The sequence below is a fragment of the Macaca nemestrina genome, chromosome 6 (assembly GCF_043159975.1).
Source record: "Macaca nemestrina isolate mMacNem1 chromosome 6, mMacNem.hap1, whole genome shotgun sequence".
NCBI lineage: Eukaryota > Metazoa > Chordata > Mammalia > Primates > Cercopithecidae > Macaca > Macaca nemestrina.
In genome coordinates, this window is record NC_092130.1 from 34518876 (window position 1) to 34546368 (window position 27493).

Consider the following 27493-nt stretch of genomic DNA (forward strand, 5'->3'; position numbering starts at 1 on the left):
GGTATAATAGAGCAGACAAATGATGAAGACAAATGACAAGTGGCTCTAAGCCTCATTTTCCCCTCTGTAAAAAATATAACATTTTCTTTGTAGGGTTATTGTCAGGATGAAGTAAAATAATGCATGTAACAATCTCTGGCACTTATGAAATGCTCACTAGATTTTAATTGTCATTGCTAACAGTAAGAAGACACTTGTTAACTAATTGAGTGTCTGATCCTTATTGAATTGGTACATGTTCAGTCTAAATAAACTTCTTCATCCTCAGGTTAAGAAAAGCTAGGGTTGGGGTGAAGTCATGGTGAGCTTGGGATTATGAGAAGAATCAATCTTGTCTTACATTCCATCCACTCCATCAAACCAGAATCGCCTGCCTTTTCATGAAGGTCTATCAATATTTAATGTATGGGTGTCAGTTGCTGTAAACTGACCATACCCCAGCAACAACTTGAATTAATTATATGCAGGAGGAGAGAAAATAAAATGCCTTTTTCTCAGAGGCCCAAGTTTCACCAGCTACACGGAAGGCTGGAAACCACAAGGTGAACTTTCTGCAGATGGAGGACCCTGAAAAGAAAGTGAATCAGAAGAATGATGGCAAACCCCGGAAAGTACGATTTAAAATCTCCTCCTCCTACAGCGGTCGAGTACTGAAGCAGGTCTTTGAGGATGGGCAGGAATTAGAGTCACCAAAGGAGGAATACCCTCACAGTTTTCTGCAAGAGTCTCTTGAACCAATGGATGGTGTTTATGGGACTGGGGAAGCCCCCAGGCCCAGGGAAGCCCCCAGGCCCCAGCTGTACTCCCCTAAGCTGACTGCTCAGAGGATCAGTGTGTTTAGAGAGGGTAATGCCTACACCTTGGCAGGCGGCCAGCCTCTGTTCAACGATTACAAGGCGAATGACCATAAGGTTGGTATTGTGCATGGCACATAGGCTTTAAGGGTAGGGCTTCCTAAAATGTGTTTAGAGAAATGCCTAAATGGTTCAGATTTGTGTCTTGCTCACCCTCTGGTACCAACGAGAGCAATTGGTGCACCAAATGGGAAGCTGTTATTAGACGAATATTTCCGGGGTAAAAATAACATGCTTGTTGACTACTAATTGGAAAGTGCAATGAGCATATATAGTATTCAAATTCCATCCAAGGTAATACATTGTAATTGGATCTTTGACTGAGTTTTCCTGGAATGTAAATTAAATAGAGGTGCAGTGGTTTTCAGGTTGTCAGACTGCGGTTTTAGACAATTATGCAATCTTTTTGTTTCCTGAAAGAGCTGAGTATTTGAAAGTGCTCATTTTACTCCAGCCAATTATTCAGCTTGCAGTTTATCCATGTCTTGTTTTTTACCCCCATTGCCTTCCTCCTACTGCCTACTTTGTCTCTTTATTTTTCCTTTCCGTTGCTTGTTAGCATAAGCTCTGGGTAGTTGGAGTCCTGGGAAGGGATGGTGAAACGCAAATCAGCCAGAGGACATGTTACGTGGGGAAGAAGTTTGAGCTAATGGTTCAATTGAAACATGTGTTTAATCTATGAATTTCAATTACTTTCCAGTACCACAGATAATCAAAAGTCCATACATGATTTTCTTTTAAGGTAGAACCTGGAAAACATTCACTGATATCCAAAAATTCATAGGAGATGTATATATGCTGTCAGTGGGACCATTAATGCCTTTTTAAAAAAGATAAAATACAATTATGTAATGTATCCATGGTATTGATGAATAGCACACCAGGATGTGTTCTCATCTTTAAAGTGTGAGAGCCAGATAATTACTCTTGAATTATTTTTATTGTTAGTTTCCTAAGGGAATAGATAATGCATCTATTGCAGATAAATGTATTACTGGCTTTACTGGCATTGGTAATTATAGGCATGTTCACAATTACCAAAGATAACAGTAGGCTTGTTTTTGATATTAAAGGGGGCTGAAATGAATGACCTCTTATCTTAATGGGGTGACTTACGCATTACAAAGTGTCGTCACATGCTATCTCTGTCTGTATCAATGGCATTGGGTCTTCACCATAACCTTGGGGAGAAAAGCCAAAGTATGGTCATTCCCATTTTGCAGATGAGAAAAATTGAGGGCCAAGTTGTTAAGGGATCCATCTGATACTACAGGATCATTGCGTACAGAGTCAGAATAAGAATCCAGATCTGATTCTACAGATGTTTTTCTTTAGGGCATGTTCCTTTTTTTAGAGAACCATATTATTACATGATAATAATAGCTACCATTTGTTGAGTGCTTATTAGGTCCTAGGTACCTGGCTAGTCTTGTACTTACACTATTTCTTTTGAACTATGTCTTACTTGTAGATTTAGAATTCACAAAGTCACAGTTCATTCAAACCTTATACAAGGCCACAGTAGATACATTTTGGGTTGCTTGATCTTTATAAGTCATGTGCTAAATTTAGCATTGGTGTAAATGTATAATTTTTTTTTTCTTTTTTAGAGACAGGGTCTCACTGTGTCACCCTGGTTGGAGTGCAGTGTTATGATCATAACTCACAGCAATCTCAAACTCCTGGGCTCAAGGGATCCTCCTGCCTCAGCTTCCCTGGTAGCTAGGACTATAGAATTTATAAATCTAGGTAAATGAGTCTCCATGGCAGCATGGCTCCGTTGGTTAAAACACAGTACTCTATGAGTTTTAGAGGCCACGTTGAAGGTCCAATTCCTGCTTAGCCTCGTTATCTCTGTTTTCTTTGTTTCCTGATCAAGTTCCCCATCCCAATCATAGCCATCTTCTGAGCATGAGAGTGGCCAGGATGGATTCATGCAGCTCCATACCCTGGAAACATTTGTCAATGTGGTATTTATGAAAAAGAAGAAAATGAGAGGTAATGTCATGACTTTTCAATAACGAATCCAAGTGTAAAACACCTCCTAGTAAATAGTGACTATGAGACTACATTGGGTAGCAATTAAGTGCAATAATTGAAAGCAAGGGCTCTGAACTCAAACAGATATATGTACACCATTGTTCATAGCAGCATTATTCTCAATTGCCTAAAGGTGGAAAGAACTCAAATGTCTATAGATTGATGAATGGATAAACAAGATGTGGTTTGTACATACAACACAATATTATTCAGCCTTGAAAAGGAAGGACATTTTGACACATGCACAACGTGGATGACCCTTGAAGACGTTATACTAAATGAAATAAGCCAGTCACGAAAACACAAATACTGTATGATTACACTTATTTGAGGTACCTAGAGTAGTCAAAATCATAGAGACAGCAAGCAGAATGGTGGTTGGCAGGGGCTGGGGGCTGGGGGCAGGGGAGAAGAAGAGTCATTGTTTCAATTTGGGAAGAAGAAAACGTTCTGGAGATGAATGGTGGTGATGGCTGCACAGTAATGTGAATGCGCTTAATGCCACTGAATTATACACTTAGAAAGGGTTAAAATGGTAAATTCTATGTTATGTACAGATTACCATGATGATAAATAGATATATTTTATATATGTATATAAAAAACAGGGCTTTGATGCCAGTCAAACCTGAGCTTGATGTTCAGTCCTACCCATTTACTGCCTAAGCTTAAACAAGCTAGTTAACTCTGTTGACCTTCGGCATCATTGTGATATGAGGGTAATCAAAGGACTTGCTTAAGAGAGTTGTTGTGATGATTTTAAAAGATAATACATAAGAAGCTCTTAGTATTGTGCCTGGCACATTTTATGCACTTAGCAAATGTTACCCACCATTGTAATAACGAGCAGGTTCTTATCAAAGAAATTTTGAGTCTTTTAAATTTTGTGTGATGGGTAGAGGAAAAGGTTATAAATAATTAAAATATTTTAAGCAATTAAAACTGAAGTTTATAAGGTTCAAAGAAAATGGAAGGGAAAAGGAAGGGAGGTAACATTTACTGAACACCTACTTTAAACATATTGCATAATTTCATCTTCACAAGATTTCTATGAGAGTTTTACAGATTGGAAAAACAGAAGTTCATAAGGGTTAACTAACTTGCAAATCTCACACAGTTGTCAAATAACATTTTAATACAATTTAAACTCAGGTCTGTCTATCTCCAAAGCCACTGAATTTCTAGTACCCAATAAGGCATTTCTGCATTTAAAAACAGAACAGTGGAAAGATTTAATAGTGCCTGATCAATAATCTCTAGGCATGTTGCCACAGACAAAAGAGTATTTACAAGTGCTCAATCACACAGGTTGCCATTCTGTGCACTAGGAGGAAATGAAAAATTCTTGGCTCTGTCCTGGCCCTCTATCATGTAGGAGTGGGTGTTCCTCATTGACATTTGATGTAACCACATAATGTGAACTTTCATTACACCCAGAGAGTTTCCTTAGACACAAGGAAGAATTTGCCTATCAGGGTAACTAAAACTTTTACACCTTAAAAGTGATTTGAGACCCTCCATCTTTGGGGTACATCAAAAAATAAACTTGCTATCTTGGGTGTCTCACTGAGCAGCTCAGAAACAGGGGTTTGGAGTAGGTGATCTCAGATTCTCTTAGCATATTGAGAGTTTTGTCTTGAAAAAAAGAAATCAGCTCTAGAAATGAAAAGCTTCCTAGTAACTGAACCTCATTGGCTATTACTAGAAGTAGAAATGGAACCTTCCAAAAGTACCACCATCCTTATCTTCTGATATTCAGAAACTGATAGTCCAGAGTGTGAAATAAGAATCCAGCCTGCATAAAACAATAGGAAATGGAAGCTGCTACACGATCCCTTGAAGAAAGAGAGAGAAAATAGGACCAGATAGGAAGCTTGTGGCTTAATAAATAATTATTGCAAACTCCATGGGTGTTTCAAGAAAGAGAGCCTGAATATTGAAGTCTTGCTCAAGCCAGGTTATGGCTGAATATACAAGGGCCTTAAATACAAGACTGCTTAACTGTAGCATATAAATAGATTTGGTTTATACAGTCTTACAAGCAGGGCAGAATATTTCATGCTGAGGTATTTAGTTGTGTAGTATGATTGTGCATGCACTACAGAAGAATAATTTTAAATAACAACAATGGCAACAATACTCACAATCTGCATAGTATCTCCAGCTTTTGTGAACACTGTTTTACAGGTTTTTCATGGCACCTCCCACCCCCAGAAGTTGACACAGGAACCTTGCTCAATCAGCAGAGAAACCAATAGAGTGTTGGAGAGGGTACTGAGACTTGGGTTCCTAAGTATGAACTCTTACATCGCTAGGTTTAGGGATGTTAGAGGCTCCCTGAGGGGAGGCTGGGGTAATTGGAGGGCACTCAAGAGTCTCAGGACAACACATGTTTACCACTCATTTCTGTATTTTAATTACTAGCTTGTCTGTGGTGATGCTGGATGTCAGTCCCTTTGCAAATGAGCAAACTAAAGTTGAGAGGTTACATGACTTTCCTGTATGTCACAATCACACTAGACAACTAAATACCTCAGCATGAAATATTCTGCTCTGCTTACAGAACTGTATAAACCAAATCTGTTTAGATGCTGCAGTCAGGCAGTCTTTTATTTAAAGTAATTTCTAAACAGTTACCCTCCAGTCCTCTTTTCTGCACTGTGGTATCGTCCAGGTTTATTCCTGAGCAAATGATTAAGAAACACATGAAAAATCCATGCAAGAGAACAAAAGCTATTAATAATGATGCTTTAGAAGTCTATTTATTGGCACAGACGATTTTCATATTATATAGGTAATGAAAAAATAGGTTGCAACAGAGTATATATTATGATCCTATTTTTTTGGGGGGGGAAATACTTTTAAATAGTGTGATATAGGTGGTAAAAATATGGGCTTTAGGATGACAGATTGGGTTTCAATTCTAGTCACAGTGCCCGAGTAACTCTGTCACCTTGGTGAGGCACTTAACCCCACTGAGGCTCAGTCTCCTCACCTTAAAATGTGGAAACCATAGCATCTGCCTCATAGGGATGTTTGGGGAGAAACCGAGGCAATGTTGGTAAAATGCCTAGCATGATGCCTGAGACACAAATAGTGCCAATAAATGGTATCTACTAATATTATTATTTATGCTGATAAAAAATTGGAGAGATATTTATATAAAACAAAAAAGTATCCCTCTGTATTTATTAAACACTCATTGTACCTAGTCCTGCATTGGCTGTTGGGGTATGCAGTACAAATAGAAGCTCTAGCCCCTGCCCTCCAGACTCTCATACTGAGTAGTTCAGCTTTGATTGGTCACCAGCAACAGGAAGAAGGAAGCTGGCTTTCATGGCTTTTAGAGAGAGCGAACAGACCAGGGAATGAACTGTGACTTTGGGGTCTGATGGGATCAAAAATGCTGGGTGGTGGAAGTTCCTTCTCTGCTGTTTCCTGGTGTGTTGGACAGGTTCTGCAGCCCTCTACTTGGTGATTGGTGGTAAAGTTTCCATGCTCATTCTCCATTTCTCTAGCCCCTACCTATTATAGATTTTGGAAAGATAATCATCTACACTAATAACCTGAAAATCATTCGAACCCCAATGGACAAGAGAGACTTTGTGAGGAAAATTCTTCAGAAGGAAGAAGAGGCTGAAGAAGAGTCTCTGATGAACAAAGAAGAAAGCTGTGGAGGCAGGGACCAGCAAGATAGACCTTTGGTGGAGGCAGAAAGCACATTCCCCCATAACCGGTATACACAGGTGCGTTGGGGAGCTTGACTGTCCTACTTGGAGTTGGCCCTACAGCAATGGTCTCCAAGCTGGCTTGATTGTGCACTGCTTAAGTAAAACCTTTTGAATATGAATACTTAAGATATCTAAATTTGAAGATATGAGGAATTTTAACATTTGTTATATTTTAATGGTACATTGTTAGCAATAGCAGTTATAAGTCCATATTTCAGATACTCTAAATTTTTAATTTTTTGGCTGACTTCTTTTTAGATTTGATTAAATATTTATTGTTTTTGCTGTACAATGTGGTTTATGAACAGCTGGTTCTAGAGGTGGAAAAAAAATCAGCCCTATTTTCTTTTTTCTTTCTTTCTTTTTTTTTTTTTGAGAAGGAGTTTCGCTCTTTTTGCCCAGGCTGGATTGCAATGGCATGATCTTGGCTTACTGCAACCTCTGTCTCCTGGATTCAAGTGATTCTCCTGCCTCAGCCTACAAAGAAGCTGGGATATCAGGCATCCACCACCATGCCTGTCTAATTTTTCTTGTATTTTTAGTAGAGACAGGGTTTCACCATGTTGGCCAGGCTGGTCTTGAACTCCTGTCTTCAAGTGATCCGCCCGCTTCGGCCCCCCAAAGTGCTGGGATTACAAGCATGAGCCACCACACCTGGCCTGGCCCTTTCTTTTCTTATAGGTTCACTTGTTCTTCTGTTATTGGTGTTATCCTTGATCCATAGTCTCCTGGAAGACATTATGTAAAGTCATGATTCCATTTGGCAGATCAGTTTAGTTAAAACTAAGGAGTATCCTTTGTAAATCCACTAGACCAGGCACAAGTAAACTGCAATATGTTGCAATGTGCTGAAAGTGAACAAATGAGCTGGACGCCACTGTCAGCAACATTTGAACGTCACTCTTACTCTAGGGTCCCTTGAGTACCACACTTGTCTAGTGACGGCCTAACCTAATATGGCTGTCGGTATCCACCAGTTTATTAAAAGTTAGTATAAAAATTCTTTTAAAAATGTGAATAAAGCTTAATATCTGCCTAATTGTAGATAAAAAGCAAATATAAATAGTTCCAATGTTTTCCTCTCATACCCCTTAGAAGTGTGTACACACCACCCTGGAAACCATTGCTCAGACATGCTCACACTGGGGGAGGAGGGCTGATAGTCATTAATTCACAGTGTGAGGTTGGGGGTGGAGGAAGCAATTTTGATGAATTTAAGCCAAAAGATTAAAAGCTTGGGTAGCTGGATAAATGAATTTTCTCTCTCTTAGATTCCATCTCTTGGGACTTGATGTTTTCACTTTAATCTCCTGGGATTGCTATGGAAAAATGGGTCAGGGGCTTTCTAGAACTTGAGTGATGTCTCCACTCTGGGAGGGTTCAGATGATGAGAACAAGAAGGTCATGACTGGGCTTTGAGTGATGGCCTTAGACAAGAGGCACCAAAGGCTCCTTCTTATCTCATTTCTCCCATATCATGAGTCTATCTACCTCTCCACAATTTCTCTAAAATCTACTTTTTTCTTTCTTCCTTTCTACCTCTCCTTCCCTTCCCCTAGAGCATAAGCAACTGGGACTCTAGCAAAAGGTTCTGAAAGCTCTGCTCACATCCACTCACGTACTTTCCAACCTGCCCCCACACTCAAAAATATATTTTTAAATGTAATCTGATTAGGTCATCCCCTTTGTCACTGTATTAGTCCGTTTTCACATTGCTATAAAGATGGTACTTGAGACTGAGTAATATATAAACAAAGGAGGTTTCATTGACTCACAGTTACAGATGGTTGGGAGGCCTCAGGAAACTTACAATCTTGCTGGAAGGTGAAGGGGAAGCAAGGCACGGCTTACATGGAAGTAGGGGAGAGAAAGAGAGAGACAGTGCTTGAGAAAGTCCCATACTTTAAAACTACCAGCACTGGTGAGAACTCACTTATCACGAGAACAGCATGAGGGAAACCGCCCCCATGATCCAATCACCTTCCACCAGGTTCCCCCCTTGACACATGGAGATTACAATTCAAGATGAGATTTGGATAGGGACACAGAGCCAAACCATATCAGTCACCCCCTCTAAGCTTTCAGTGTCTTTTCATTGCTTGGGATAAAACCCCAAACTCCTTACTTGTCCTAGAAAGCTCTGTGTAGCCTGGCCTCTGTTGGCCCCTCCAGCATCATCTCTTACACATCTCTTCTCATGCTCTTGGCCCCAGACACACTGCCCATCTCCCCATCTCCATCCCTCATGTATTATTTTCTCTTTCCTACCAGAGGCCAATCCCCTCTGCCTTGAATGTCCCCAGACTCCCTACCACCTTGCCTTCAGCTTCCGAGATCTCAGAAGAGGCATCACTTCCTCATAGGGAGGAAGTGATCCTCAGAGGGATCTTCCCTGGCTTCCATGAGGAAAAAATCCTATAGGATTGACCTGTCAGTGCACCTTACACCCCTCTTCACAGTTGCAATCTTACTTTAATTTGTGTGATTATTTGCTCTTACCAATTAAGTCTCCATGAGGGCAGGCCTGGCCATGTTTACGCTGGGTGCAACATTGTAGTTCCAGTATCAGAAAAATACAGCCTGGCATATAACAGATAACCAGTGAATATTAGTTAAATGTTTGTGGAAAGAATACTGGAATTTGAGACCAAAGTGCCAGCTGGTAAGAAGTCTGGCCATTACCTTCTCTCATCTTCTATGCAGAACTATTAAGAACCTATCCTGGGCCGGGTGTGGTAGTTCAGGCCTGTAATCCCAGGCAGAGGAGGGAGGATCCCTTGAGCCCAGGAGTTTGAGACTAGCCTGGGCAACATAATGAGACCTGTCTTTACAAAAAAATTTTTTTTTATAAAAGAACCTAACCTGGCAGCAGGCAGATGACTGAACATGTTGATCCAAAGCGCTACCTTCCCACTATAAAATTTTTAAATTCTATTATCTATCATACTATATTGTAAGTTGTAGGAGCATGTATTTTCAGAAGAGGACCAGAAATGATAAAAGGCAGGTTATACTTCAGGCCTGATTACAAAAGCAAGAGTAAGCCTGATATGACAATTACCTTTAAGCTCAATTTGGAGAGATCTGTGTTTTTTAGCTGTAATGCTATAAACTAGGACAGAGGTGTGCAGCAGAAGTTTGCTGTGAAAGGTTATATTTCACTTGTCTGTCCTTTAAACTCTGTTTTAAATTGCTATTTGTTTGCCCAATCCCTCATGCAGTAAATGCTCAGACAAGTTTTATTTCAAAAGAGAAGGTCAAAGAACATCAAGGAGCCCCTTCTGACCAAGACCCTCTTTGTTCTGTTAGGTGGAACGGGGCAGCAGTGAGAATCTGATGAAAGAGTAGGGCAAGGCTGAAAGCCGGGCCAGACTTGAGCCTCTGTATTAACTATCAAAGAAGAGGAGAGGAATAATTGAATTGAGCCACAGCAAAAGGTGGAAGGGGAAAAATTTGGCTTTGTGCTCAGTGAATTTGAGGCCATAAATCATCTGGGCTTCTTTATGCTTTATGTGATCTCACTCTGAGATAATAGCAATAATCATCTCATCATAATCAAAAGCATAATAGCTGCCATTTATTGAGGACTCACGATAGCTAGGCACCATGACCAATGCTCCATGCAATAGTTCATTTAACTCTTTCAAGAACCCTGTGAGGTAGATATTATTAAAAGTCACATTCTGCAGCTAGGGAAACTGAGGCTCAGAGAGGTTAAATAACTTGCCAGAGGACATTACAGCCAGTAGTCAAATCTAGGTCCATCTGTTGAACAATCTCATGACCGTAACCACCCTATTTTGCAGTCTCAATTGGCGTTGGTTACCATCTTCAGGGCTACACAAGCCTTGGAGTCTTCAGTAAAAGATCAAGCCCCTCTTCTTGGTCACGGAGCTAGTAAGAGGTGGATTGGTGGGTCTGTTGGGTTCTAGAATCTAAGCAGTGCTGTGCAACTATGTTCTATATCCTACTAAATATTTTCTGAGAATAATTTAAAAGATAGAAAGGAAGAAAGAGGCTTATAGTATATAAGTCTTGTATAGAGTGGTGCTTATTAAATACTTGCTGAATTAACTGAATGATTAAAAAGAGCATGTTGAGGGTAAGTGGTCAGAGAGTGGTAACCCAGAATAAGAATGGAAACTCCAGTGAAACTTCTAATAATGTAGCGCACCCTAGAACTATATGACATTAGGTATAATTTGATGGGAGACTTGTTCTTATTCTCTACAGCAGGCTTACTAGGTCATTTCATTAATCTTTCAATATCTGATCTGGCATTTTATGCAAATGAATTTTTGGATCACATGTATAGCATTATGGTAGGATTTTACTGTACTTTCCCTTGCAGTGTGGACTTATATTATTAAAATCTCACGGGTATGAAGTACAAAACATAAAACCTAATGGATTTGGCAGGAAATGAATCGTGGCAATTTGTTTTAAGAATATTTTTGCAAATACGTATTATTTTGAATATTTTAAGAGAAGAAAACAAATTCTCCACTGTTAATATACTAAAATATGGTAGCAATCAATAAAATATTAACAAAAGGGTACATAGACATGATTTGAGTTTTTGTCAATTGGGTAATTACTTTCACTCCTTAAATCTAGAATAAATAAAATTCAGTACCTTCTTAGGCAATTTGCAGCATGATGGAGCTATTTTCAAAACTTATGCCTCCCTTTTCAGGGATTATTTTTATTCTTACATTATAAATGAAAGCTGAATGAGTTGGGTAGAGCTACCCAGTGGACTCCTGCTGTCTTGTTGGTCCCTAGAATTTAAGAACAGGAAGGGTTCTCCAGACATCAGTGTTCATTTGTTTATTCATTTGGCACAAGTAGTGTGCCAGGCACTGCACTAGGTGTTTGGGAAGTGATGGTGAAATGGTACAAGTCCAGAGAGCTCCCTGTCTAATCAACAGGAACTTTCATTGGAGTATGGGATACCTGTCACGCCAGGGGCAGTACAGGTGGCCATGGGGGTGGGGGAACTCCTGGTCCAGAGTGGTGGGTGGGCAAGGCTTCCTGGAGAAAGAGCTGCTAAGCTGATTTCTGGGGACAAGTAGGAGTTGGCCACATTGGGAGTGGGGAAAGGTCCCTAGAGACCAAGTACAGAGAAGCCCATGAATAAGATCCTGATGAAAGAAGTGACAAAAAATTTAAATCAGCTAAGGAGACTGGGTTTTATCCTGAGGTTTTATCTGGAGGGCAAGTGTTCATTAAAAAGTTTCCTAAGTGCTTTCTATGTGGCAGTGATACTGCAGGCAACTTAATGAGCATCATTGGGGAGAACATACTACAAGACCAGAGGCATGGGTCCACACTCAGTTCATGCCATAGTCAGTGGGCTGTTGGGCTAGGATTGTAGTTCTGGGATGAAGAAAGCAGGATGGATTTGAGATTTTCAGAAGCTGAAATGGCCAGGACTTGGTACTGGATTCGCCAGGTTTCAATCTAGTGTCTCCCTTTATTTCTGGGAAGGTTCATAGTCTATAAGGAGTACCAAGATCACCAATTTCCTATGGCTTTAAGGGGGACAGCAAGACAATAGCCAAGAAACATTTTCTGGAGAGCGGGAGTCAATAACTGGAGATTTGTTAGCAAGGCTTAGAAGTGAACTAACTGTTATGGTAAACCTATGATCTGACAGATAATATTGCATTATATATATTCTCTCTTTAATGTTCCAGCTACTCAGAAGGGTAAGCATTATTATTCACATTCTATAAATAAAGAAACAGATTGGGAGAGGCTAAGGGAACTATTCAAGTTGCACGGCTGATGGCAGACATAGCCTCAGTCCTAGTCTATTAACTCCAAAGTACAGAGCTCTTAATCACTGGGCCTTAGCTCTCAAAGAGAATAAAGATATAAGTACTGCTAGCATTCAGAGCTAAGCTTTGAAGGATTGTAACATTTATTGATTCATTAATTTCTCCACTCAGTCTCTCAGTCACACAGAACAGTCTTTCTTGGGCACTTACTATGGACAACTACAATGAGGGGCTGTGTACATAGGCATTAGGAGCATGCATTCTGGTGCTCAAATCCCTGGGATGAGAACCCACCTCTTCCTCTTTCAAGCTGTGTGTGTGACCATTGGTAAACAACTTCTTAGTATCCCATTTTCCCATCTGCAACACAGGGATAATAATACACTATCTCACTGGGATTTTGTGAGGATTAGATGGATGATATATAGGAAGCTCTTAGAACAGCACCTGGCACCTATCAGGCATGCTACAAGGGTTCACTCGTAGTATTTGGCAATAAGGAAAATAAAGTCCTTGCCCTTTATGGAGCTTACAGAAAAAACAGGTCAGAGATAGTGACAAGGGCAATGAAGATCATGAAGTCTCGGAATGCAAAGTGTGGTGGCAGGGGATGCCATCTTAGAGATGTCCACCAGTGGAATCCTCTCTGATAAAATTGCTGTGACTGTTCTGGGTCCCAGCCGATTCTCTCACTGACATCCATGGGAAGCATTTTCCTCTATTCTGTCCCAGTCTTTGCTGTAGTCTAGTACTGTTTTGATCTGCGTGTGAACAACAGACTTGAACTGCTGCTTTAACTAAACCCTAACCTGTTTCTTGCAGGAAGGGGATATTCCCGAGGACAGCTGTTTTCACTGCCGAGGGTCGGGCAGTGCCACCTGCTCTCTGTGCCACGGCAGCAAGTTCTCGATGCTGGCCAACAGATTTAAGGAGTCCTATCGGGCCCTGAGGTGCCCTGCCTGCAATGAGAATGGCCTACAGCCTTGCCAGATTTGCAATCAATAGTCCGTGGCTTTTGCATGTCCACTTTATCTTACCCTCCCTGAAGTTCTTTCTAATAAACCACCCCCTTCTCCTTCTGCCTCTCCCAACAAGGAGGCCGCAGTGGCTGCAGTCACTCCCACTGCTGGCAAAACTCAATTATCTGGTGACATTTTGTGAGGCTGGTAACATCTCTGTGTGGGTCTAAGTGGCAGGGGCATTTTCGAATTAGAGTCTGCTTTGAAACTGGTTCTAAAATTATCCTTCCAGGATGGTGTGAGTGTATCTCACTTGACTTAGCTCAGTTTTCTCCTTGCTTCAGTGAACAAATACATGTACACTTCAGGCATCAGGTTGGGAGTTATTTTGCAAAATTATGTGGTGAGAAAGGAATAAAAAAGGCAGGTTTCTGATAAAATGAATTCTTGTTGCTTATAATGCATCTCAAATGATTATTGGTCACATTGAATTTCTGATTAAGCAGAAGAAGAAAGACACAGCCAATGCTGAACGCACTAACAGGCCACAGCAAGCAAAATGGGATGTTCATTCTGGAGACAGGCAAGCCAAAAAGCCTTCCCTTTCAAAGTCCTGAACCTCTTCCATGTGGTGTGCTTGGATAATATTTATGCAGACAGTGAGCGATACTATTTCTTAAGTCAACAGGAGATAAGACATTTTTGCGTGCCTCTCACTACTGAGGTTATAAGCCAAGTCAAAGCTATTTATGATAAATTTGGTGCTCAAATATGTGTGTATGATATAACTTCTTCCAGCCCCTGAATTACTACCAAATAAATAAATCCACTTTAAGTCTAGAACCTAGCTATGATCTCTTCATAAAGGACTGCAGGTATTTTATAGATTACCTACTGGAAATCTCTAAAAGAAAAAAATTAACCAAGGCTGATTTTTAGCAGTAATGTTTCTACTATCCATGAATATGCATAGTAAGGATGATTCTTTCCTCTTGAGGTTGGTTATAAAATTAGAACATACTTTTGTTAATGAACTTTTGTAGCTCTAACACCCACTCCCCAAGCCCTTAAGAATAACACTGCAAAATTTATCTCTTGAGACCTGCTGCGTTCTGTGATAATAATTTTGATTTCATAACTTAATAATTTCTCAGGATTTGTTTGTTATTCTCTAATATTCAGCATTTAATATAATTTAACAATGGAATGCTTTTCAGGCAATATAAATACTTCTAATAAAAAAGATTAAAATATTTTTGAAGCCATGATAGTTTTGCCTGTCCTTTCATACTCAGGAGTTACCATATTGCTCACCAGTTTTCATTGCTCCTGTCCTTAACCATTATACCTCCTGCTTCGGTTTATGTTTTCTCACAGCTGTTGGCTCTTCTGCCTTTTCAGAAGGAGGGATGTCGAGAGTGTATTCTGCTTTAAATTTTTTTTTTTATGGGAGACAGAGTCTGCTCAGTTGCTCAGGCTGGAGTGCAGTGGCACGATTTCGGTTCATTGCAACCTCTGCCTCCCAGGTTCAAGCAATATTCCTGCTTCCGCCTCCTGAGTAGCTGGGATCACAGGCACACGCCACCACTCCCAGCTAAATTTTGTATTTTTAGTAGAGACGGGGTTTCATCATGTTGGCCAGGCTGGTCTCCAACTCCCCACCTCAGGTGATCCGCCCACCTCGCCTCCCAAAGTGCTGGGATTATAGGCGTGAACCACCACGCCTGGCCCTATTCTGTTTTTTGACAAGAACATTCCATCACAAATATTGTTTGAGCCCCGCTGCACACAGGACAGTATTCCAAAGTGCTTCATGTATCGTGTTACCCAGAGAGGCATCATCCCTTTGGTATCTCATGGGACTTAGTTTTAGAGGAGGAGATAGATACATAAATGGATAACTGAAATGCACTGTGACAAGTGCTGGGATAGGATCATTACAGGGAGCATTTGGAGCATACAGAAGGGGCATCTAATTTAAGCCTTAGTGGGGTTATGGAGGTTGCCCAGAGGAAAAGGTGTGAGCAACCTCAGCTTCTGTAAAGAGCCTATAATGTTTTTCATCACATAATAAATAACCTACTAATGATCACATTTATTGTGTTCATTTCACAAGTATTCATTTATTATTGTGGTAGGAACATTTGACATGAGAACTACCCTCGTAATGAATGTTTAAGTTTACAGTATGTTATTGTTGACTATCCACAAGTATTTATGGAGCACCGAGGACGAATCATAGACAAACTAAATGCTCCTGCAAGCTTACATTTTGGTGAAGGAATGTAGACAACTAAATATATAGATTTATGAAATAATATATATGTTTATGCAATAAATATGGCCTATAGAACAAAATATATATATTTATATATAATAAGCTATATATATAACACATAAATTACATATATACATACACACACATATGTAAAATATAGTGTTAAAAAGGATAAAAGGCTGGGCGCAGTGGCTCACACCTGTAATCCCAGCACTTTGGGAGGCCGAGGCGGGCGGATCGTCTAAGGTCGGGAGATGGAGACCAGCCTGACCAGCATGGTGAAACCCCGTCTCTACTAAAAATACAAAAATTAGCTGGGCATGGTGGCAGGCACCTGTAATCCCAGCTACTTGGGAAGCTGAGCCAGGAGAATCGCTTGAATCCAGGAGGCGGAGGTTGCAGTGAGCCAAGATGGCGCCCTTAGGCTCCAGGCTGTGCAATAGAGTGATACTCTGTCTCAAAAAAAAAAAAAAGGAGAAGAGGATTTATCCCTTTTCTGAAGTAAAAAAGAAAACACTAAGGAGGATGGAGGACTAGATCAGGTTGCAATTTTTGGTCGGGCGTGGTGGCTCATGCCTGTAATCCCAGCACTTTGGGAGGCTGAGGCGTTCGAGACTGGCCTGACCAACATGGTGAAACCCCCGTCTCTACTAAATACAAAAAAATAGCCAGACGTGGTGGCACATGCCTGTAATACCAGCTACTTGGGGAGGGCGAGGCAGGAGAATCGCTTGAACCCGGGAGGTGGAGGTTGCAGTGAGCCAAGATTGTGCCATTGCACTCCAGCCTGGGCAACAAAAGCGAAACTCCGTGTAAAAAACAAAACAAAACAAAACAAAAAAAAACAAAAGGTTGCAATTTTTAAATTAGCTTGCAGGGAGGCTTCTTGAAAAGGTGCCATTTATCAGGTTGAGATTGATGTCTAGGACTACAAACTAAAAATAAAAATAAAAAATAAGAAAAGGTGTCATGTAAAGAAAGGCCTAAAGGAGTTGAGGGAGCGAGCTGGGAAGGTGTCTGGAGTAAGACTATCCCAGGCAGAGGAAACAGCAAATGCTAGACTCGGGAAGAAGAGCGCCCGAACCTTTGAAGAGTAGGGAAGGAGCCCCCGTGGCTGGTCTGGGTGAGCATGCGGACAGCAGCGGGGATGACGTCGGAAGGGAAGGTTCTTGTGTGTCACGGCAGGGGCGCCTCGCTCAGAAGCCACCATGAGAACTCGGGTTTTACTCTGAGTGAGGGCCTGCTGTGGATAGAGCCTGTTTTCTGTTACCGCCCTCCTCACTCCCTTTCAATCCCCCGCCCCCTTGCTGCTGGGGCAGGAGAACTGCAAACTGCACTTCCCAGACCCCCTTGCCCGCTGGCTTCCTGTTAGGTGCGCCAGGACGCTGGGAGAGGAGAGGAAGAGCCTTCCTTTTTTTGAAACGGGTTCCCGGCAGCCTTCCCGTAGGGCAGCTGTAGGAGCAGCAGCAGCTGGAAATGCTGGCCGGCTGCTTGCTTCCACCGGTAGCTGCTTTAGTGACTCTGGTTGTGGGCTCGCTGTAACACCATTTTCCCTTTTGTTCCTCCTTCCTAGGGGTGGTAGTTGGCTACCTGCAATCACAAATCTTTGTAACCAGTTCCCTGTATTTCCTCTGTTGGAAATATCTGGAATGGTTTCTGTTTTCTTGGTTGGACATTGACTGGAGCAGAGGAGGGTCATGGTCTGATGATTTATGTTTTAACAGGCCACTCGGGCTGCTGTCTTGAGAGGAGACACCACTGGCAAGGGCAGAAATGGGAGGCCAGCTAGGAGATATTGCAGTAATCTTGGTGGCAGCTAATGGTGCCAGTGTGGTATCAGTGGACGTGATAAAAAGTGGTCGGACTATGGATATATTGTGAAGATAGAACCATAAGCTCTACCGTCCTTTGAACTCAGGAATATTGCTGTGACCCCTTGTATGCAAAACATACATACCTGAGTTCTTTGCCTATTACTGGAGACAAGTTTGCACTAAAATATCCACTTCCTGATTTGTGAACTATAAGTATTTGCCAGTGGGTTGGGCAGGGTTAGGGGTAAGTTTAAACAAGGTTAGCCAACTGGTACTCCACTAAGACTACAAGAATCCCTTCAGAGCTAGAAGCAAACACGAAGGTTAAAAAAATATCATCATGATGCTGTGATTAAAATAATACTATATCCTTAGAAAGCTAAAAAAAATTTAATAAATACACGTCTTAAAAATGTAACATTTATTCATTCATTTATTCATTGAATACTTTTTTGTTAGATTTCTACTATGTTCTGGGCATTTGTACTAGGTCCTCATAAGACAAAGATGAAAAAGGATTTAGTATTTATCGTTAATGAAATTACAGTCTTGGGCCTCTAGTTGGCATAGTAACTGAATTTGGCCCCACAGTTTGGGGAGGACACTATTGCTACCCTTTGCTACTTAGTCCAGTAACTTTCATTCGTCTGCTTGAGGTCAAGTTAGATTGGCCTGGTTTGGGGGCTGTGTTTGTTACAGAATGTATGTATGCTTTTATTTAAATTATCAAGCACCTATTAGCCTTAACTGCAAGCAAGGCATTGCTCTAAGCAGTTCACACTTAACCGGCTCCTAAATCGTCTTAAAGTTGAATTAATTCAGTTTATTGACCATCTCTTAGTCTCACTCATACTGTTCCTTTCCATGCCATGCTCAGCCAGAGTAAATACACAGGTCCTTTCTGTGATCCTCACAAACATCTTGCCTTACTAGGCCTTTGTGGGTGTGACTGTACTGAAACTGGGGATCTACCTAGGGGACTGATACTGCATCATAGTAATGAGAGGACTTCACAAGACTTCTGTGGACTGTGCCAGCCACTTAGCATCCTTCTTCTGGTTCCTCCTTCCCTCCCTGCCTTCCCATCCCAGCTGACCCTTATTCTTCTTACTCTGTTGCCAGAATGACTCATCTTTATGGCTCCTATTTCCAACTGTGGCTCAGCCTCAAGGCTTATCTACTCTTCACACACAAAGATCTGCAGAGACCAGGAAACTTCTTTTTCACAGACCCCACCCTCCTTGAAGGACACTTGTGGTTTGAAATGGCAATATGTTCCCCTCCCTACCTGCCTAAGGGGCTCTGTGCAGCGGGAAGGGCAGAGTCCATAGGCCTTAAACCTTTGCTCCTATAGCAACTCTACTTTTCCTTCCTTGTTTTCATTTTGGTTTCCAGGTAAGATCCCTGCTGAAGATAGCATAGTACATTTAAAAATTTTTGAAAACAGAGTTAACTATTTACTTTGTGATCCGTACTTTACTTTTCCAAATTAAACTGGCCAAAGACATCATTTAAATTTCAGTTCATAGGTAAGATGATGTTTTCCTAGTTTAACTCTTCTACAAATATGAATTGCTCTGGTAATATATTCATTTAGATGAGTGCTGGCAACATTTATAAAAAAAATTCTGTGGTTCACTAGAGCTTAATCGGAGTGAATTTTATGCTAAAGGTAAATTTGAAAGAAATGTTCGCAGTTGTTTTTTAATCACCTGTCCTCATTAGTTGCATCTCCTCATTTTCTAATTAAACACAGTAATTATAGAGAGTCACATTCATGCAATTATGTGAGAGAGAAATGGAGTTATGTCAGTGTCAAAATTATGGCATATAATTACTGCCTGTGTTAAAGAACACATAAAACCAAGAGAAGAAAAGACCTAGAAACATAATACGGTAGAACTTCCTTATTGCTCGAGAGTTGGGGAAAGGAGGGAGGAAAGGGGCAGTTAAATCAGACCTTGACAAAACTAAAATCTATGTTTATCTCCTTTCACACTATGAGTTTCCTCTGTGGATAGTCCCCTTAGCATCTCTTTTATCCAGCTCCCAGACACATTTGCCTCCATCAGTGATTATTTCCCAGAAGATTAGGACCATTAATTCACACTAAGGTGTAGATGACTAATAGATAATTGACCATGCCTGCTTTCTTAGGTTCAAAGTGTTATAATTTTTGAAGGCCTCCTATGTATCAGGCCATGTGTAAGTCATAAGCAGTCACACAGATGAAAGAGACATAGTATCTTCTCTCAAGGACATCATGGTCTCACAGGGAATTAGAGAATTAAACAAACATTTGCAAAATAAAATAATACATCCATATGAGGGGAAGAGAATAAAGATTGGTTAACTCTCCTTTCATTGTTGGTCTCCCTCATTCAACTTTGAGCTTCTTGAGGACAGGAACTGTGGCCATGCATCACTGTGTCCCCAGCATCTACACTGTGCTTGATGCATAGAAGGTGTTCTATAAATATGTGGTGGTTTGGTGTTTGCAGAGACATGACATTTAATTGCATATACAGAGCCCTCAGTGTATTGTTGTATTATGGGCCAATGCCTTGTGAAAATTTCACCAGTGGACAGCTTCTAAAATGCCTCCCAATGATCCCCACCTCCTGGTATTCCTGGCCTGTGTAATCCCTTTCCCTTGAGTGTGGACTGGACCAAGTGACTTACTTCTAACAATAGGATATGGCAAAAGTGATGCGATGTCACTTCAAAGATGGAGTTGTCAAAGACTATGACTCTTTCTCTGGCTTTTTGCTTGCTCACCTGTTGAGGCCAACTGCCATGTTGCAAGGTGCCTTATGGAGAGGTCCATGCAGCAAGGAGCAGAAGATGGCTTCCAGCCAACTGCCAGCAAGGAACTGAGGCCCTCAGTCAGCAGCCTGCTGGGAATGGAATTCTGCCAACAGCCACATGAGTGAGCTTGGAAGAGGGTCTTTCCCCAGTTGAGCTTGAGATGACTGCAACCACAGCTGACAACTTAATTGCAGCCCATCAGAGACCTAGAGTCAGAACCACTCTGCTAAGCCGTGCCCAGATCTCTGACCTGTGGGATACAAAACGGTGAGATAATAAATGCTGTTTTGAGCCAATACATTTTGGGATGATTTGTTACATAAGAATAGATAACCAGTACAAGGTAAGACCATCTTCTGTCTAGGTCTTTGTTGATGGAGCCTTATATATCTGAAGGTTTTTCTCATGGAGAAGAATACTAGAAACCATTTGTTCTTTGTTTAATGCTCAATTTATTAAGCTCATAAATCGAACACCAAAAACTAATAACCAATTTTTCTTGGGGCCTTTAAACACTGATCACAAATTTATTAAGAAAACCACCGTAAACAATTTAAACAAACTGCAATTAGATATTTGGAATGGCTAACCCTTTCAAACACTTCAAAACCATAATTCGCAAACAGATAGAAACAAAGACTACAGAACATATTGCTGTGGTTTCACATAAATTTACTTTAAGGCATCAATATCATGGGTTTGATGCTTTTCTTATTTCTGTGCTTGTTTTTCTATGCTTGTTTTGATATACCCTCAGGATTTCAGTGTTATTATTTTTATTTCTTTCTGGGGTCACACAATTTTTAGAAGGCCCAAAGAAAAGATTATCTTATCAGAACAGCCTAGATTGCAGGACTTGGTTTATTGACTGATTAATTCTTGGTTAGATTTGTTGCTTCTCCCAAGGTGATTCTAACCTAAACCACCTTTTTATAGTAAGCTTTTCTATAGTTCAATGATATCTGTTACGTCAGCAAGACTATTTCAGGCCTTATCTTACGCCTAGGGTTTAATTTTGCAACCTACTATCTACCCCTGAAATTGTTTTTGTAATTATCACTTGGCTGTTCTTACATAACTGATTCTCCTGTCATAATCAAATATCGATTTGGTCTCTTAGCATTAAAAACAGACAACTTCCTTATTAGCACTGAGATTTAATCTCCTAGGAGTTGAGGATTGAGTCTGAGTAGTTAGCCTTCCTCTGTAGATTGTCTGGTAATTCATTACACTGGCAAACACTGCAAAACCGTCTTTCTGGTGGGTTATTGTAGGTATTCACTCAAACTGAATAGTGTTTTTGGCTTGCAGTTCCCAACATTTATTCTCCTTAAACAGACATAGAGAGACAGATGACTGTGTGTCATAAACACATAAAGTTAATGGAAGAAATATCAAGCCCTCTTCATTGTTAAAATCAGTAAGAAAATAAGTGTGCTCTATTTTATTCACTGTTTTCTATTACAATGACCTTTTGCACAGACTTCATATTAACACATTTCTGTTTTGAGTTATTTTGAATGCATGGCCTTTGATAAGACTCACCTTTTTCCTATAATTCATGATGATGATGGTGGTGGGAAGAGTGATTTTGATGCTCACATTGTAACTTAATCTTGAAAGGCATATCATTGTTTTAAAAAAATTGGAGAGACTAAACTATAGTGTTTAGGAGTGCACATTCGGGTGATAATACTATAAAACGACAATGATGTCATTACTATTAGAGTGACGATATGCAGAAAGAAATGGGGATGTGGTTGGCATGAGGCTCATGGAAGGGGCTTATGAGGTGGGCAGCAAAGTTCTATATTTTTGACCTGGGCCTACATTTTACTTTTTTGGGGGCATATGTGCTTTCTTTTTATAAGGCAAATTTTATTTTTAAAAATTGTCACCATATAGTTAGTGGGGCGCCCTGTATGCTGGCTCCCTTATTCTTTAACCACTGTCCCTGATATTCTTGAAAATATTCTTGCTTTTTGGCAACAATAGAAGATTGAAGAAATGTTCTGATTTATTTCCATCTTAAATAATGAAATTAGCTATTCTCCAAGGAATTCTTTTTCCTTTTAGCAGGAAATAATTGTAAAGTCCGGGAGCTGGGATCTGGGAGTTGCACATGAGAATGTGTGCTGAGCCAGAATGCTATTGATGTGGCTGTTAGGCCACTCAGAGTTGAAAAAATACTACTTAAGCTTATTATTTCACACTGATATTTCCAATTTAACTTACTATGTTGCTATTCCATACTTTTTTATACTTTATAAGGTTTCATCAGCTACAAATCTTTCTCCTGAATTGACAATCTTTTCGGTATGATGAAACTCCTGGATGGAGCTAAGACATGCCTTCTATCAATTCTCCTCTTTTGTATAGTAATTCATAAACTTCTGTCATTCACATAATTCATATTTTTTGCCATATTTGTCAAATTTCTAATTTTGTACCACCTGTATTGTTCTTTTCTTAATATTTTATTTAATCAATTAAATTGAACCTCTTAAAATTCTTAGCTTCCTATTAAGCAATAATCTCTGTGAAATTGTAGGGTTTAATTAACTGGCATATATTGTTCCAGTTCACATTAAGATGAATACATAAGTATTGAGATTTGAATAGACTCAATAAATGTTACTTTCCCTTACTCAAGTTCTGCACCATCTGACAGAGAGATGAGAATCAGGAAGGTGGAGCTCAAAATAGTAGCTTCATTACTAGTGAAAGTTGGATTGGAGGATGCGGCTTAAGTGCTGGACAATTATGGGCTCCTTAAGAGTAAACTCCAGGTGTGGACAGACATGTACACTCATAGGTCTTCCCTGCAGTGGAGTGCTATTGATCTCACAGCCAAGAACAGTGCAGAATTTGTCCTCCCTGAAGGAGATAGAGTCAAAAAGTACAAGGAGTGAATGACTGAGCTACTATACTCAATTTTATTATTATTATCAATGAATTAACTTATTTTAATTGTCAAATAAAAATGAGATATGTGTATGGTGTACCATATGTTGTTTTGAAATATGCATACGTAGTGGAATGGCTAAATCAAGCTAATTAACATATGTATTACCTTGCGTGTTTATCATTTATTTGTGGTGGTGAACACTTAAAATCTACCCTCAGCAATTTTGAAGTATACAATACAGTGTTATTAACTATAGTCACCTTGTTGTATGATAGATCTCCTGAACTTATTTCTCTTGCTTAACTAAAATTTTGCATTAAAAAAATTGAGACAAGATCTCACTCTGTTGCCGAGGCTGGAGTACAGTGGTGAGATCGTGGCTCACTACAACCTTGAGCTTCTTGGCTCAAGTGATCCTCTTGCCTCAGCCTCCCAAGTAGCTGGGACTACAGCCATGCACCACCATGCCAGGCTAATTTTTTAAATTTTTTTGTAGAGATGGGGTTTCAGTATGTTGCCAAATTTTGTACTTTTTGACCAACATTGCCCTAATCCTTACCCTCACTCCTAGCCCCTGCTAGCCACCATTCTACTCTGCTATGAATTCAACTTTTTAAGATTACACATATAAGTGTGATCATGCAGCATTTATGTTCCTATCCCTGGGTTATTTCACTTAACATATTGTCCTCCAGTTTCATTTATGTTGTTGCAAATGACAGGATTTCCTTCTTTTTAAAGGCTGAATAGTATTCCACTGTGTACATAAACCACATTTTCTTTATCTGTTCATCCACTGATGGCCACATCTAGTTATTCCTTCAAACTCACCAATGGGGCAGGTGTGACATTAAGCTAATGAACATTCCAGTAGGTAAAAATACAAAATCAGGGAGTAACTACTAAGAATACATGTTTGTTCATGTATTGTGTCAGAACACCTCAAGTATACTTTTTGGGAATTTCTGCTGTAGTGAACAGTGCTATGATAAAGTGCCTGTGAAGTTCACCTTGTCAAATGTTGCTGGGTACCTTTTCTGCATCTCAGATTGCTATATATAGAGGAACGCATCTGATGTAGAAGAGTCTGTCTGAATCCAAGTCAGAGTGAGTCACATTGACCATGTGTCGCATAAACCATCTTGGCCATTTTCCAGATGCTTTTGTTAAAGAAACTACCAGTACAAAATCATAATCAAAAGCTTCTAGTCCTCATGTTACTGACTGTTATTTTACTCTCTTCATTCACAAATTGACCAGACTATGGCAAGGTCTTGTGTGTTATCATCCTGTATTTCCTTAATTGAGTCAGGAACATGTATCCCATTCAACAGTTTTGATGTGGTAACTTCCTGTGATTAGCCTCCATAGAATGTCAGTGCTTAAAGGAAAAGGAGAGACACCCTGAAAGTAGGAGGAGTGAGCTCCCCCTTGCTCACAGAGCTGAAGAAGTGAAGGTCTGAGGAGGCAAAAGACTTGTCCAAGGTCACATCCTACTTATTAACCAACTTAACCCCAGAACTGGAGTCTCCTTACTCAGCTTATGCCTTTTTTATGCTGCCCCCTGACGTTTTAACTTAAAGTCAAAGTGAGAAACCATGGGTTTTGGCAGAGAAAAATAATATCCTATCATTTTCTTTCTCTAAAATAAAGTTTGAATCTATCCATTCTTTTCTATGTTTTCTAACACTATAGACACAATCAACACCACCTGGACCACTGCAATAGCCACAAAACAGGTCTTCTCCATGTCAACCTCCAATTCCATTTCTTCCTCCAATTTAGTTGTTTCCCTTCACATAAGTTCTTTACTGGAATGCTTTATCTTTTATTTTTCACCATTTTCCTTGTACTCATATTATATGAGTTAGGGCTTTTTCTGTTTCTAAAGACAGAAAAACTTTGAAACTGGTAAATACAAGTCAGGATGAGCTAGGTTATGTTGCGGTAAAGAACAACTCTAAAATGTCAGTGCTTTCATTTCTCCATCTTGGTTGATGGGGAACTCTGCCCCCTGTCATGCTCTGTCAGGATCTTTAGGCTGACAGACTCCCCACCATTTGGAGTCTATTTGATTGCCATGGCAGGGGTGGAAAACATGGTGGAGTGTGCCCCAGCTCTTAAAGGCTTCTGCCTCAAAGTGATACATGTTACATCCGCTCACATTTCATTGGCCAAACCAAGTCCCATGTCTACTTCAAGGACTGAGGAAGTGCAGTCCTACCATATGTCCAGAGGAGCAGAACCAGAAGAAAAAAAAAAAATGCCTAGCACTAATGACTACCATGCTTTACGTATAAGGGAATGTGTGATGATTCATGACTGAACAGTTCATGGGTGGATATGATCAGGCAGAACTTAAATCAGGGCTTAAATGATGGCAAGAGGATATATTTCTTGACTAAGCTGTCTCTCAGTTATATGTCATTCTTTTAGTGTCAAGGTTGTATCTTTAGAAGACTCAGTGCAGTGAAGAAGATAATCTGCTTCCCTGATAGATTAGATCAAAGATTCTAAATGGAAACTGGCTGCTGTTATTGGCCCAACAGAGGTCACATGCTCATCCCTGAATCAATAGAATCATTACTGTGGTCAGGGAGATGGAATACACTGATTGGCTGAGCCTAGGTCTTGGCCCCACCCTAGCAGCCAGAGATGGAAGAAATAGCTCCAAAACACTGAGGCTGAGAATGTGGTAGAGTATTTTCTCCAGGAAGACTTGGGCTATGGTTATAGAAGAATGTGAATGGAAGTTGGATAAGAAAAAACACAAGACATCTATCTATGGGTCTTTTCTTTCAAGTCTCTTTTTAATGTCACTTCCTCAGGGGTCCTCCGTGGGCACACACAGAAACTGAATTAGATACATCTTTATTTTCTCTCAGCATTCCTTTTGTTTTTCTTTTAAGGCAAAATATGTAATTTTGTATTTACCTGTGTGATGATTTGTTTAGTGTCTGTTTCCCTCACTAGAAGGTAAGCTCCTTAAGGGCAATAACTCTACCTGTTTTGTTCATTGATGATTGCTCAGCATCTAAAAAAATGCCTAGGATGGAGTAGGCTCCCAGGAAATATTTATTGAAAGAAGCAACAGTAAATACTACCTATTTTGGATATCTACTGGTTGTAAGATAAAGATGGGAGCATGCGATGGTTAATTTTATGTGTCAACTTAAATGGATTAAGGGATGCTCATATAGCTGCAGATAGCAGGTCATTGGGCTTCTCGGCCTTTATAACCATACCAGCCTATCCCTAAAATAAATCCCTATTATGTATATCTCTATATATCCTATTAATTCTGTGTTTCTGGGGAACCCTGACTAATACAGATTTGAATATTAGGGGGTTTTAGCACAAAGATACATGGCGTAGTATGTCTAGGTTAACAAGTAGATAAATTTTAGTAAGACAGTAAAGATAACAGATTGGGCTAATAAAAGTATGTATTATTAAATGCTTCTACAATAACCTTTAGACTGCAGCAAAATGAAAAAAATAGGTTTCCAAGAATCTATAAATCAACATGACATATTAAAATGTTGTAAAAAACTAAGCAAATCTGTATTTTCCACCCTCTTATTTTGTCTAGAAGATGAAACACAATCTTGTTATGAACTGGCTTAGGTAAGTCCTATTGGTTGAGGCATGAGACTTGATGATTCTGTTTTTGTAAGTCATTAATTATCTAACTACTGAGCCCTTTTATCTTAAGCAAACTGTTGTATATCTTAGTAAATGTGTTGTGCCTCAGCTTCCTAACCTGTAAACTATGGATAATAACTATACCTGGCAATTGTGGTGAGAGTTAAATAAACTAATACACATAAATTACTCAAAGCAATTACACAAATAACAGTGTCTGCCACATATTAAGTGCCCAATAAATGTTAGCTGTTATTATTAAGAACTTATTTCCTTTATTATTTTATTTGAATAGCAGCTTCTACTGCCAGAGCACTTACTTACACATTATCTTATCCGAATTGCATGAGGTGTTCAGCATCTGGTATTTGTTGAGTGCTAGAGATACAAAGAAACGTGAGACCAAGTCCCATCTTTCAGAAATTTGCAACGTAGTTCCAACAGTATTTTCTGCTATGGCTTGATTTTAGAAAATACATCTCCAGGGGAGCTAAACATAGACTGCTAACTTTTTACCAATTAGGATTCTTTAGGTTGAAAGTAACAGAATCCAACTCGAAGTAGCTTCAAAAACAGTGGACTTGTTTGTATGGGTCAATGAAAAGAGTGTGTCTTTTAGGAGTGGTTGGTCCAGGATCTCCACAGTGTTCACTGAAAGCCCAACTTTTCCCCAG

At 40.0% G+C, this 27493-nt stretch overlaps 2 protein-coding genes and 1 long non-coding RNA gene across 3 annotated transcripts in view; 2 read left to right on the forward strand and 1 right to left on the reverse strand.

Annotated features, from left to right (window-relative positions):
• The window catches only part of LOC105466933 (uncharacterized), a 66537-nt gene extending 46043 nt beyond the window's left edge, over nt 1–20494 (reverse strand). Inside the window, exons 1-2 of the long non-coding RNA XR_978523.3 lie at nt 20237–20494; nt 1971–2035 (exon numbers count right to left, since the gene is read on the reverse strand). This is a non-coding gene — a long non-coding RNA (uncharacterized lncRNA). The remainder of the gene's footprint in view (nt 1–1970; nt 2036–20236) is intronic.
• On the forward strand, nt 260–14854 carry LOC105466932 (glutaredoxin and cysteine rich domain containing 2). The gene is made up of 3 exons (XM_011716151.3): nt 260–911; nt 6412–6639; nt 13230–14854. The coding sequence occupies exons 1-3, from the start codon at nt 558–560 to the stop codon at nt 13410–13412; spliced, it is 765 nt and encodes a 254-aa protein (XP_011714453.1). The 5' UTR covers nt 260–557; the 3' UTR covers nt 13413–14854.
• Nucleotides 20495–25834: 5340 nt separating the features above from the next.
• LOC105466934 (PRELI domain containing 2) overlaps nt 25835–27493 on the forward strand; it is a 93422-nt gene continuing 91763 nt past the window's right edge. Inside the window, exons 1-2 of the mRNA XM_011716153.3 lie at nt 25835–25869; nt 26770–26801. The gene's annotated coding sequence lies outside the window, so the exon portion shown is untranslated. The remainder of the gene's footprint in view (nt 25870–26769; nt 26802–27493) is intronic.